This window comes from Ostrinia nubilalis, chromosome 3, assembly GCF_963855985.1.
Source record: "Ostrinia nubilalis chromosome 3, ilOstNubi1.1, whole genome shotgun sequence".
Taxonomy (NCBI): domain Eukaryota; kingdom Metazoa; phylum Arthropoda; class Insecta; order Lepidoptera; family Crambidae; genus Ostrinia; species Ostrinia nubilalis.
This window is the reverse complement of record NC_087090.1, coordinates 15,036,447-15,049,788: the sequence shown is the minus strand read 5'-3', so window position 1 is coordinate 15,049,788 and position 13,342 is coordinate 15,036,447. Positions and strand designations below refer to the sequence as shown.

Here is a 13,342-nt window from a genome sequence, read left to right as displayed (position 1 = left end):
ACCAAAACCGTTGTGGCCAAACGCAAACCGTGAAAGCCAAGAAAAAAAACTTTCCCAAATCACAAATGTGACTAAATTGAAGCTCTTGTAACTTAAATTAGGCCTATAGAAAACCACATACAATGCAATGAGTTTGGAGCCTCCACTGGTTCATCAAATTCCACCGCATTTCGTTTGTAGCTGTCTCGTTATAATTCACTGTGTTATTAAAAAGTGAACTTCAAAAATCGAGCACCAATAACCAGCAAATCTTCCACAGATCTCCGGCCGCCCCACCCTGAACTGCGGCCGCCCCACCCAGACTTCAGGGCCCACATGAGCAACCCAGTGCCCCCCCTGCAACCGCTACCATCCTGAACGTCATCAGCCTTCGCGCCAGCGGCCTGGCGTTGAGGCGTCAAAACACTACCAAAGATTCACCTGAAACGGAACGGGATTGCAGCGGTATTTTTTTTAAACTATCCTCATTTGTTTTTCGTTTGAGGTTCTTTGTAAATACTAAAAGCTGTAAATTGGTCTTCACTTAGCTTCGAGGCCTTAAAACTTTGGTATTTTGAATTGTTTGTAATTTTATAGTATTTATACAGCCGCTGCAGCCCGCTTCTGTTAAACTTTTGACTTATGTTAGTAAAAGATTGAGCAACTGCAACTATTTTAAATATTTAAAATGTGATAAAGAAATTAATTGAATCATTTGTTACGTTAACTGGTTTATCTAACTAAAAAAAAATATAGTCCGTAATTAATAGCGTCGCTTTCAAACTTTAAAAAGTCTTTTACTAATACAAGTCTACTTATGTCTGACTTAGTATTTTTCATGTTAATTGATGTTTTCTTACATTCATATTAACGCAAAAGTCAAGCAATTAACTGTCACTAAAAATAGAATTACCGGTAAAAAGTAATTTCCATTCCATGAACCAAATTGTAAAGTAAGTAATTGTGTTATGACTCTTTGTTATTGTGAGTTTTTGATCTCAATGTATAAATTTAATAAAAGGCTGTTATATTGCCATACACAATGTATAAATACATTTTCTTGGAAATTTTAGCAACTTGCTTTGTATGGACTGACGCATTCCAAAGAGGAGAACAAAGAAATATGTGTAAAATATACTTTTAAAGTACAAATTGTCATTCCGTTTGAAAATAAAAATTCCGCCATTCATTCCGTGGGTTAAGATAATATTAATAACGTCGTTATAAAAACTATAGCTGTCATTCAGAACCAAATATTATTTTAGGACAAAAATAAATTCAGTACAATTTTAGTAGACACATTACTTCAATTAAACTTCGTGTAAGTAATATACTGTTTAGATTGTATCTAATATAGAGCTTCTAAAAATAACGTATCAAATCTTTTGCTTACGTTTGACACGTTCTTTTTGGAATTTGGAACACCCTGTATAAAGCTGCTGACAAATAAACGTCTTACGTTGCGTTGAGTGACTTGTTTCATATTTAAAATCTATGACAGAATATAAATATTATTATGTTACATAAAATGTGTCACGCACGAGTGTCAGCAGCCTAATATTAACTCATAATGTATAAAATGTTGTCTATTTTTACGACTAGTGTATAATTTGAGAGCACATAGTTATATAACAATTAAACAATAGATAAATGTAGTTATTACAAAACATTTCCTCAGGCTAATGACCTGAACTTGTATGATCATGCCCAGCTCATAGCAAATTAGAACATTATTATGTGGTTTAGATAATATTGATATTATGTTATTTGATTATAATGTTTGTTTTTGTAGTAGACACCTTTTAAAATCGTCAACGTCACCAACCATAAAAGTAACTATCAAAATTGTAAATAATCACGTTTTAATTAATAATTATATTTATATAAATGTTATATAATATTTACTAAATTTTGTTTCGTCATTATAATGTCAGAATATCTTAGTTAATAAAATATTTGTGTACAATATTTCTCAATATTTTAAATATAATTAATTTTGATTGTATAAGAGCTGTAAATATTGTATAAACTTCGTTTAGTCGTGTAAACTGATCCAAAGACAAACGTGCAATCCTTATGTCTATTTACGAGTTATTGTGATTTCTTATAAACATGTCACTTCAATAAATGATGATGTATTAAAATGGTATTTCATTTTCATTATTAAAATTAATTAATATCTAAATTTAAATAACTCAAAGGTGACTGACTGACTGACTGACATAGTGATCTATCAACGCACAGCCCAAACCACTGGACGGATCAGGCAGAAAGGCATGCAGGTAGATGTTATGACGTAGGTAGGCAACCGCTAAGAAAGGATTTTACGAAACTCCACCCCTAAGGGGGTAAAACGGGATCCACGCGTATGATGTCGCGGGCGGCCGCTAGTCGTTTAATAAATTGCTTCCATTCCAGAAACTTAGAATGAATTAAACGTGGGCCTTATTAAAAAAGTTAAACTTGCGTTGAACACTTGATCAAACTAAATGTCAATTGAAACAAGAGTTCAACGCGAGTTTAACCTTTTGTGTTAAGACCCTGAAATTCCAAAGCTGAAATGAATGATTTTAGATGATTGGAATAACTTTTAACAAACGTCAAATGACATGAATTCTCAAAACTCTAGCTGACGTAATAATTGGAAATATTATACTTTCCAAAAACATTTCAAGTTAATCGTAAGGCGATACAGCAAAGCTTACGAAACCAACATTATGGTAATAGGGTGTGATGTCTTAATTCGATGTGCTCGCTAGAAGGCGCTAGGAGCGATTTAAGACACCCTGCTCGGGTTTCGGGGTAATTTAAATTTCTATTAATATTTCTTGTCATAAGGCTTCGAGCACACTTGCTTTGCAATGTGGGCAGGGGTCGGCAACCAAATTAATTTATTTGACTATAAAAACCCTTCAAAATAAAAATCCTCAGTGCTGGTAACACAATAAAAACTGGTGTATTAACTCCACTCTACCAGGCAGTTGCCAAATAATAAAAAAATGTGGCTCTATTATACGTTTTCATATCAAAAACTGTGTAGAGACGTTGACGTAAATCGCATATTATAATTAAAAAGTACCTAAATTAAACCATTAATATTAATAGTTTATTAAACGGTATAAAGGAATATTAGTAAGATGAAAAGTTGTAAATATGCTTCATAAATTAATTCACAATACCTAATCAATTTTTTTTTAATTATGCCCAGTGTCATGTGACTACATTATATCACGGTGTGAGACAAGTAGGCAAACTGTCATGTTTATTGACAATCTTCAATAAACTATTAAAGTAAAAATATTATTTTAATTTAACATAATAAGACCCTGGATTTAGAAAGAACAGCACTACCAAAAAAATAATAAAAAAACTTGGGCGGTAGTTTGGATTCGAGAGTTGTCACAAGCGCCGCGCGCCGGGCCGAGCGACGCTTCCGTATCATTGCGGTTTTTGTTGTGAATTTCAGTTTATTATCGTTGTGAATGGGTTTAGTGGACTTATTGTATATTAATCAGTGTGTACAATTGGTGAAAAGTGGACATCAAGTGAAATATAATCGCTGAACAATGAACATACATGAGAGCTTATTCAATTGATAGCTACTCTTTCACATCCATGTCCTCGCACCTTAGGAGAGGAGAGCAACCCTGAACCGGTAATATAGGTAAGTACAGTCGCAAAATCATCAATATCTCTTACAATATTCGGGAAGGAATATAGTGTGATCAATAACAATGATTTACCTATTTCCTTCCTAAATTTTCCAAGCAAAATCTCAGCAACACACATTCACTAAGGCATTGTAAATAGCATAGATGTGGTCGTCAAGGATTCATTTTGAATATAAATTTTCGAAGAAGTGATTCCTCACTATTTGTGCAGGAGACAATTCACGTAAGCTAATTAAATTAGTTTTAATTACAACTCAACTAAAACTAAAAAAAAACATTGATAAAACTCAAAAAACTGTTATTGAGTTACCGCAGTTTGTTATAAAACGGTCGACTTGTGTACACATCCGCAGCCGTTTTAGCGATTAAAAATCTAGCCATACCCAACTAAATTAATTAGTCGATTACATTGATTGAAGCCTGTTTGCGGGCGTTTGTTTGCCGAGTTATGATCGATCGATGATCACGCTAATGGCCATCGATTTCAGATAGTCTATGGTTCGCAAACAATCTGCTGATGGCTTATTATGAACAGAGTAAATACAAATGAGTAGGTCATCTTCATAGAAACGCACGGGCGCGGTTTGTATGTGAGCGCGCCAACACGTATGCGGCGCGCACGCACACACTGACAAAATTTAGCGGGGATTAGCGGGGAGCCACTCGTGGTTGCGCCGAATTTTGTCAGTGTGTGCGTGCGCGCCGTATACGTATATTGGCGCGCTCACATACAAACCGCACTCGGTGCGTTTTTATGAAGATGACCTACTCATTTGTATTTACCATATTTATTCTGTTATGAAGGTGCAGTGGCAATGATACGTCAACACTAAAGATTATTGTTTACATTTTGCGATTTCAAATGGACTGAAATCATAGAATAAGCCTAGGCGCAGACCACCGACTTTTATTAGTTGGCCGATAGTTGGGCCCGATTCTAACAGCTTAGGCTGAAAGTTAGTTTCAGTTAAATGACGTCCACTGCTGGGCAAAGGCCTCTTCCAAGGTTTTCCATAACGACCAGTCCTGCGCTGCCCGCATCCAGGTGCTTATTTATAGTATAAATAAATAAGTGGAAGTCTTATTATAATTTACTTTTAGCCACCACTAACAGTAGATGGTAGAGACAACTTTTAGTGAGCTCAATCAGGATTTGCTTTCCGTGAAATACAAACCAGCGACTCACTAAGCCATGCATCATCATCATCATTTCAGCCACAGGACGACCACTGCTGAACATAGGCCTCCCCTATAAATGACTTCCACATCGCACGGTTGGTAGCGGCCTGCATCTAGCGCCTTTTTGCTACCTTTATCAGGTCGTCGGTCCACCTCAAAGTTGGGGCAGAAAAGTTCTCGAGTGGCGACCACGGGCTGGAAGACGTAGCGTGGGCAGGCCTCCTACTAGGTGGACCGACGATCTGGTAAAGGTCGCGGGAAGAACCTGGATGCGGGCAGCGCAGGACCGTGCATTGTGGAAAACCTTGGAGGAGGCCTTTGTCCAGCAGTAGACGTCATTTGGCTGAAACGAACGGTCCACCAGACATTCTTAAATTAATTTTTAAAACTCGCTAAATTATCAGAATTCAGAATCTTCTCTCTAAAAAGTAGAGCTGACCCTATCCTAAAGAAGTCCCCATCAAAAATTCACCTTATTTACAGAACCTAGAGTTTTATTTGATTACAGTAGGACGAAAAAACATTGTTAGATTTGGAGTGAGAGGGCAGTCCTCCCGGGAGAATGGTAGACGCTAAACGCCTGTTATCACGCACTACGGGGGCGCATTCAGGGCCCGGCTATTGTTTTGTGACAGGGAGGGACTCAGGTCTATGTTACGAAACAAAAAAACAAAACACGATTCATTTGTTTATTTTATTTTTTTGTAAGGTAGGCTACAGAGAACAAACAAAACTACATTTGTCACAACAATACTATACTATGTAGTACATTCTAGCCATACATAAAAGAAATACATACTATTAGAGGCCGGTAGATCTATTCTCATAAATAAAACACTGGATACTCATCTTTCACATTTATTGCCTTATTTTAGATACAATTCATCACTTCGCACAAAAGCGCGCGGAGTCGTCTCCGCGCGTCCCTCTATTCTGACGTTTGATGCTAGCGTGACATTGACGTATTGTCAATGTCACTATGACAGCATCTCATTGGCCACAACGATACCGTTATTTTAACGTTTTAGATTTTTCATAATTAACAATACGTAAAAAAACGCGATTAATATTTAAATAGATTAGATACTAAATTACTTACTTATAAGCCTGCGACTTCTCCTATGTGAATCTTTTCTACCTGTCTTACAGTCATATGACGTGACTCACTATTTTGACAACTTTGGTCAATAATTTACACACAAGGTCGCCGAGAGACATAGTGAATTGGTCAAACACTTGAACAAATAAAGCCTTTTATTAATAACAATTATCGTATGTCCCACATTATTGGCTTCTCTTTCAACGGTTCCATGGTGTAATGGTTAGCACTCTGGACTTTGAATCCAGCGATCCGAGTTCAAATCTCGGTGGAACCTTCCTTTTAGACGATAAAAATAAATTATTAAAACTTTTTATTCTGTCTTCGTGTTTCTTGTAATGAGTATGTTGCATCTTTATGTCCTTGCTCCATCATTGAATTTTTTTTATTTGTTTTTCTATGGGTAAAAAAGTCACCCTAAGTCCGCCCCTGCGCGGTCCGATTCGCCACACATATATAATTCAGGCGCATCCACGTGCGTTCCGGACGCAATCAGTATTGTGAATAATTGATCCGGGCCGGACGATGATTGTCCGGTCCGCGAGATTGAAGATTTCTGGGCCCGGCCCTGTGGATTTGTGACGTCATTATTATTAGAACGGACAGAGCGATTCGAAAAAATTTTCCGAGAATTTATTAAATATGAAATAATGTTATTAGAATTGATTGTTTTCCGACTTATACTGTGACTACACACATTAATAGTAGCACAAAATGGGAGTGGTGGTAGAGTAAGCTAAATTTTGGAATGTAAAGTGCCTGAAAGGGCTTCAATCGGGAAGGAATATGGTTCATCCGGTGGTAAATATAGGTACCGAAGAACCAAGGACAGACAGCTTTCTTACAAATAAAACTTAAAAACATAAACACAATGTTGTTAAATAGATTTAAAACTTTATTGTACAGTACCCAAAACTAGAATAAAGAAAGAAAGAAAGAAAAACACAAAAGAAACGGCACAATTTAGGCAATCTTATCGTTATAACGCGATATCAATTTAAAAATATAGTTTGTTCGTTCGTTTCAGCTAAATGACGTCCACTGCTGGACATAGGCCTCCCCCAAGGAAATAAAAAAGTAAAAATACTTACTTATATAAGTTTGTTGAGTTGCGCGCGGGGCGCGGGGACGACCGCACGTACTAAAATAAGCTCCGTCAATTTTTTACTGTTTTAGTGGTAAAAAGTGAATAATACTGTCCAAAATTTACACACATCGATAGCTCAGTGAAAATCATGAAGACTGTGATAAGTTTCAATAACCAAAGAAGTGACTTTAGTGCATTAAAAACAATTTAAAGATGTGCATTTTTCGTTAAGAACAAACAGTCATCCAGTGCTGTGACTCATGTGACTCATCGAGTGCGCCCGTGTTCAAACTGTGACCATATAAGGTCATTCTTCAAATCGCATCAAAGTGAAGTCGGAAGAAAGTAACCGGACTTTTCGCCGCTCATCTATAAGTCGTCGTGGCGCAGTGTAACAAACACTGAGTCGGCCGTGGTGGAATTCCGAGACGCCGGGTTCAAATCAACAAGTGCAGAAAATTTTTGTATTTTTGTTTGATTTTTAATTGTGGACACTATTTAATTTTTAATTTTTTTTTTTTTTCTTCATTTTTTTTATTTTTTATTGCTACTAATAACATAAATTACCAAAATGACTGGAAAATGTGGCAAATGTGCTAAAATATTACCAAGGAAACAATTTTTGACATGCACAAAATGCAATATCAGCTACGACATAGACTGTGCTGGGGCGGAAAAGCGCTTTTTCCTCATGAATGATGAACGTAAGAGGCGCTGGAAATGTCTCCCTTGTTCAACGAAAGCGCACCCATCAAATTCTGGAGCTGATGTTTCGACCCCCAACATGGACAACGTAACTTTAAGAAGGAATAAGTGCATCATAAACATTTCAACTTCAAACATGTACGAATCACTGTCTGAGACAACAACGGATGACGAGGAGGATGATTTTGATTTATCGTCCCGACTCAATAGAAGCTGTCCAGAGTTATCATCAACTAGAGCAGAAGATTTGGAGGAAATGAAACAACAATACTTGAACATGCAGGCAAAGTTAGCGGTAGCTGAAAAAGAAATTGAAAATCTTGTTCTGGAAAATACTAATCTAAAAGAGAAGTTGGCAGAAAATAAAGTTAAAATGAACCGCTTGAACCAACTTTGCAGTTCCAGTCGAAGCACGAAGAAAGTAAAGAAAGGACGTTTAGACCAAAGATCTCAATCTGCGACTAATCAAAGCTTTGAAGGTTTGAATATACAGTCGGATAAAGCTAAATTAGACATTAGTGATTCATGCAATAACAAGAAAACAGTAAAGGAAAATACAGAAGCCGGAAAATCAATCAAGAAAAATATTTATATTTTGGGAGATCAGCAGCTCCGTGGCCTGGCATTAAAGCTGTTGGAGTCTCGGTCAGGGAAATGGAATGACAACTACAATATCACTAGCATTATCAAGCCTCAAGCCCGAAGCAGTGACGTCTTTCTAAGCCTCGATTCTCTAGCTGATAATATAAATAGTGAAGATATATGTGTAATAGGTGTAGGTTCAAACGACAAAGATCCATATCTTCTGTATAGTAACTTATGCAATTTGTTAAGTAAATTTAAATTTTGTAAATTCTTTGTTACTGGTGTTAAATACAACCGACATTTAAATGTAAGTAGACTAAATTACGAATTGAATATGCTGACATCCAAATATAATAATTGTAAATTTTTAGATATTAATAGTAATTACGAGGGTTTAGGACCATATTTACGCAGAGTAACATTTAAGCTTAATATTGAAATTGATTCCCTAAAATACAAAAAGGACTTTTTAGACGTAGGATTACGTTCTAATACCAACACCAACACTATACTAAACAGTAAAAAAAGGCAAAAACTTCAACCCAAAAAATTTTTTCGAGCCTAAAAACATGTTCACTGTATTTCACCAGAACTTTGCAGGTATATTGAATAAATTAGATCTTTTAAAAGTAGCATTACAAGAATTTCGGGACAGTGGAAAACATGTACATACAATATGTGCCACAGAAACCTTTTTAAAATTAGGAGATACGAAAAACGTTATATTAGATGATTACAAAATGGCTGCTTTCTATTGTAGACCTAGGGAAAGAAGAGGGGGCGTATGCATATTGATTAAAAAATGTTTAACATTCAATGTGCTTAAATTAACTGAAAAATACGCCACTTACAAAAGTTTTGAATGCTGCGGCATTGAAATAAAAAGCAACAACTTAATTATAATATGTATTTATCGCACACCAAACTCAGATATCACTATATTTTTTGAAAAACTTGAAGGTTTGCTTTCAAAAATAGGGAAGAACGGAAAGAAAAGGATTATTATTGCGGGGGATCTGAATATTGACACCTTAAAACCTAGTATACTTTCTAACAGATTAATAAATTTACTATTTACATTTAATTTAATTTTACATATATCTGAACCTACAAGGATTTCCAAGTGCATTGATCATATAATAAGTAACACAAAAAATGTTAATGCTTCAGTTCATAAATTAGGGATATCAGATCACACGGGACAAATAGCAGAGTTTAAAATTAAAATCAAAGAACCAATATCCCAATGGAGCGAAACCAGAAGAGATTTTGGAACTGATAATATTATAAAATTCCAGAATTGTATTGGTTCCTTATCCTTTACCGATATTCTAGCAGAAACTGATCCCAATAAAGCGTTTGATGATTTTCATTCCGTAGTTCAGTTGTTTTATAATTTATGTTTCCCTAAGCTAGTAGTTAAAATCAGAAAGAAAACAAATAGAGTAAAATGGATAACGAAGGGCTTAAAGAAATGTTGTAAGAAAAAAAGACGCTTATATTACATATATCAAAAAGCAAAAAGTAGAGACAAGTTACTTATTAAACACGAATACGTTATGTACGCTAAAATACTAAGGCGTTGTATGATGGGTCTTCAAAAGAGTTGTAACAAAAAATTCATAATGAATTCCAAAAACAAATCCAAAGCTGCTTGGAATATCATAACAACACAAATAACGGAACCGAAAACCCTAACAAACTTTGATGAGGTTATCTGCAATGGTATTACGCATGTCGCGCCAATAGATATAGCAAACACGCTCAATAATTTCTTTATTGATTCCATTCACTGTGGATCAATAAGACAAGAACCAAAATTAACTCATCTTGACAGTTGTAATTCTAGCATATTTCTCCAACCTACATGTCCAAATGAAATCTGTAAAGTAATTAAGTCTTTAAAAAACTGTTCATCCGTAGGTTATGACGAGTTGTCTACATCAATTCTAAAGAAAGTTGCAAACTCTATCGCCCCTGTATTGAGTCACTTAATTAACTTGTCCCTTTGTGAAGGTGTATTCCCAGAAGCGTTGAAGTTATCTGTCATCAAGCCGCTATTTAAAAAGGGCGATAAAAAGGATCCAAATAATTATAGACCGATAACACTTATTCCAATTCTTTCTAAGGTGTTCGAACGGGTAGTGCATATTAGACTGAGTAGTTTTATGGATAGATTCAACATCATTAGTCAGGAACAAAATGGCTTTCGGAAAGATCATAACACAACCTTAGCCATTTTTACTCTAGTCAAGTCGATAATGGAAGGTCTTGATAGTAAGATACCAGTAGCAGCTCTTTACTTTGATTTAAGCAAAGCTTTTGACTTCGTCGACCATGACCTGCTCATACGGAAACTTCAAAATTATGGCATCAGAGGAACAGCTAAAGACTGGTTCCAGAGCTATTTACAAAATAGGCAACAGTGTGTGGAAATAAGTAAGTTGGAAAAAAGAAAACGTTCCTACATGAAAATGACATACAGATCTGATTACAGGGTAAATGGGTGTGGAGTTCCACAAGGAAGCATACTGGGCCCTATTCTTTTCATATTATACATCAATGATCTACCCAAAATAACAAAACACAAATCTATTCTCTTTGCTGACGATACTACTCTAATTATAAAGGGAAGGGATGCGGACTATCTAGAGACTGAAATAAATACAACTGTTAAGCGAGTTATTAAATGGCTAAGCGAAAATAATCTAAAAGTAAATATTGACAAAACTAAAATAATGCAATTCAGGACATATCAATCTCATACACCTAATATTAAAATAGATTATGAAGGACAAATAATACAAAATGTACAAATGACTGAATTTTTAGGAATATTGATTGACGAAAACTGTAGTTGGAAATTACACATAAACCAAGTATGCGATAAATTAAGTAGATTCGTATTTGCTCTGCGAAGGCTTAGAGAAACTGTTTCTGTAGAGGTTGCTTTAGAAGCATATCACGCATACGTCGTCTCTGTTTTACAATACGGCTTAATAATATGGGGGAACTCTACTGATATAGAAATAGCGTTTAAAATTCAAAAAAAATGTGTCAGAGCTTTAAGTGGCGCTGACTACATTGATCCCTGCAGACCATTGTTTAAACGTTTTAAACTTTTGACATTATCTTGCCTTTACATTAAACAAATTTGCTTGTTTGTAAGACAACATTCCCAATTTTTTTCTTTAAAACTGCCATTTGAAGGGAAATCTCTTCGAAAACGCCCTACAGGATTGCTTGAAGTCCCCTTCTGTAGACTAACGCTAAGTAATAAGAATGCATTTTCAATGGCGGTGAAAGTATATAATGCTTTACCCGAAGAAATTAGGACACTTGCAGGGCCTTTATATAAAACCAGATTGCATGCATGGTTATTAGAAAATACGTTTTATACTATGAATGAATATTTCAATCGAAAATGACATTTATTACTTATTTTTAATTATTCTTTTAATGGCATTATTTTATTGTTTGATTTAATTTATTTTGATTGTTTTGACATTGTTTTATTTTTTATATTTCTGACATATTTAATTATTTTCATGTAGTAAATGACATAATATTTGTAATTTATTCTTGTAGAAATTATTTAAATATTTGTACGCTGACTAATTATACAGCAAATTTTGGCGATCTACTTATACTAGTTTTAAGACCACTATGTTTACCCAAAATTGTGCAAATAAATATTTGAATTTGAATTTGAATTTGAATAAATTAGTATCAAAAGTGGATTACTAGTGAAACTGCCAGCAACAGACATTGTTTAAATCAGTCAGTATATGTCTCACACATTCACACATACAATATACAAACTAGTGCTAAACTAACATCTCCAACTTTCACTTATCGCTGTGAGCTCATCATGACCTGCGCGTGACCGCACGTCACGAGTTCGGTGCTCGCGATAGCCAATTTCGAACGCCACGACAAGCGGTTCCATGGTGTAATGGTTAGCACTCTGGACTTTGAATCCAGCGATCCGAGTTCAAATCTCGGTGGAACCTGTCATTTTGTTGTATGTTACAAAAAATATTATTTGTAATTATTTAGATAATAGAAAAATAATAAAAGTGATAGGTACTGTAGTTTACAAAATTGTGAATTCATTTATTAAAATTATGATAATGTTTTATGATTTTTGTAACTAAAACCACAGAATAATAATAAGTAAGGTACTTGATACAAATAAGGCCTACGTTCTAATAAGGCCTATACATCAGAAAACACAGATAAATAAATCCTACCGGGATAATACTTCAAGGACACGTACTCATATGCCCTTTAACCCGGTAGAGAGCAAGAGCGTCCCGATCGACGATCCCAGCACCAATTGACACGCGTTCTTCTAAGGTGGTGGGTGATTTCGTGCTCTCTTATAAAAATTCGGCGATTTCATCTTAAGTTTTTGGTAAAATGACGCTATTTTAGATTAAGCTTTTCTTAGTAATCGTTTCTAAATATTTCTTACTAGCTAATAATTACCTTAATTTGTACTACTGGCTATAGATGCATTATTTGTAAATTTTTAAAGACAACGAGAGCGAGATATCTAATAAGGCCTAGGCCTTATTTCAGCTTGGTAGGCCATATTAGATACGTATGTCAACACCTGATTACGGACAAATTCATTGAACTAAATGAGTCAAAGAGTAACAAAATATTTATTTAATAAGAATGTTACCAACAACACAGAAAAGAAAAAGAAAACAGTGTCAAAAAACATAACAAAACCTGTAAAAAAAACAAAAAAAATACAAAACCAATAAAAAAAAAAGAAATAAAAGCCGTACGTATAAATCTAAAGGAAAGGAGAATAAAAGCTGGTATTATCATGCCTGTCTCGAAGAGAAAGTAGCAGATATGCGACCATATAGGACTGCTTTAGGTGGTATCACAAAGATTGTGTAGGAGTTCGTAAAGATGATTCAGAAGCCTTTTTATGCCGTGGTTCTAACAAAAAATTATGTCTCATTTTGTTTACAAAAATTCAAGACTAAATGATGTTCCTAAACTGATTTATTTGAAAGG

At 35.0% G+C, this 13,342-nt stretch overlaps 1 protein-coding gene and 2 non-coding genes across 4 annotated transcripts in view; all 3 read left to right on the top strand.

Annotated features, from left to right (window-relative positions):
- Positions 1-2,123, top strand: part of LOC135088367 (zinc finger protein Gfi-1b) — a 71,951-nt gene extending 69,828 nt beyond the window's left edge. For both annotated transcript variants that reach the window (XM_063983218.1, XM_063983217.1), the window contains exon 6: positions 260-2,123. In XM_063983218.1, coding sequence (XP_063839288.1) covers positions 260-357 — 98 coding nt within the window. In that variant the 3' untranslated portion in view covers positions 358-2,123. The remainder of the gene's footprint in view (positions 1-259) is intronic.
- Positions 2,124-6,133: 4,010 nt separating this feature from the next.
- Trnaq-uug (transfer RNA glutamine (anticodon UUG)) lies at positions 6,134-6,205 on the top strand. Its single transcript has one exon. It is a non-coding gene; the product is annotated as a tRNA-Gln (tRNA).
- A 6,041-nt stretch (positions 6,206-12,246) lies between these two features.
- On the top strand, positions 12,247-12,318 carry Trnaq-uug (transfer RNA glutamine (anticodon UUG)). The gene has a single exon. It is a non-coding gene; the product is annotated as a tRNA-Gln (tRNA).
- Positions 12,319-13,342: the final 1,024 nt, after the last annotated feature.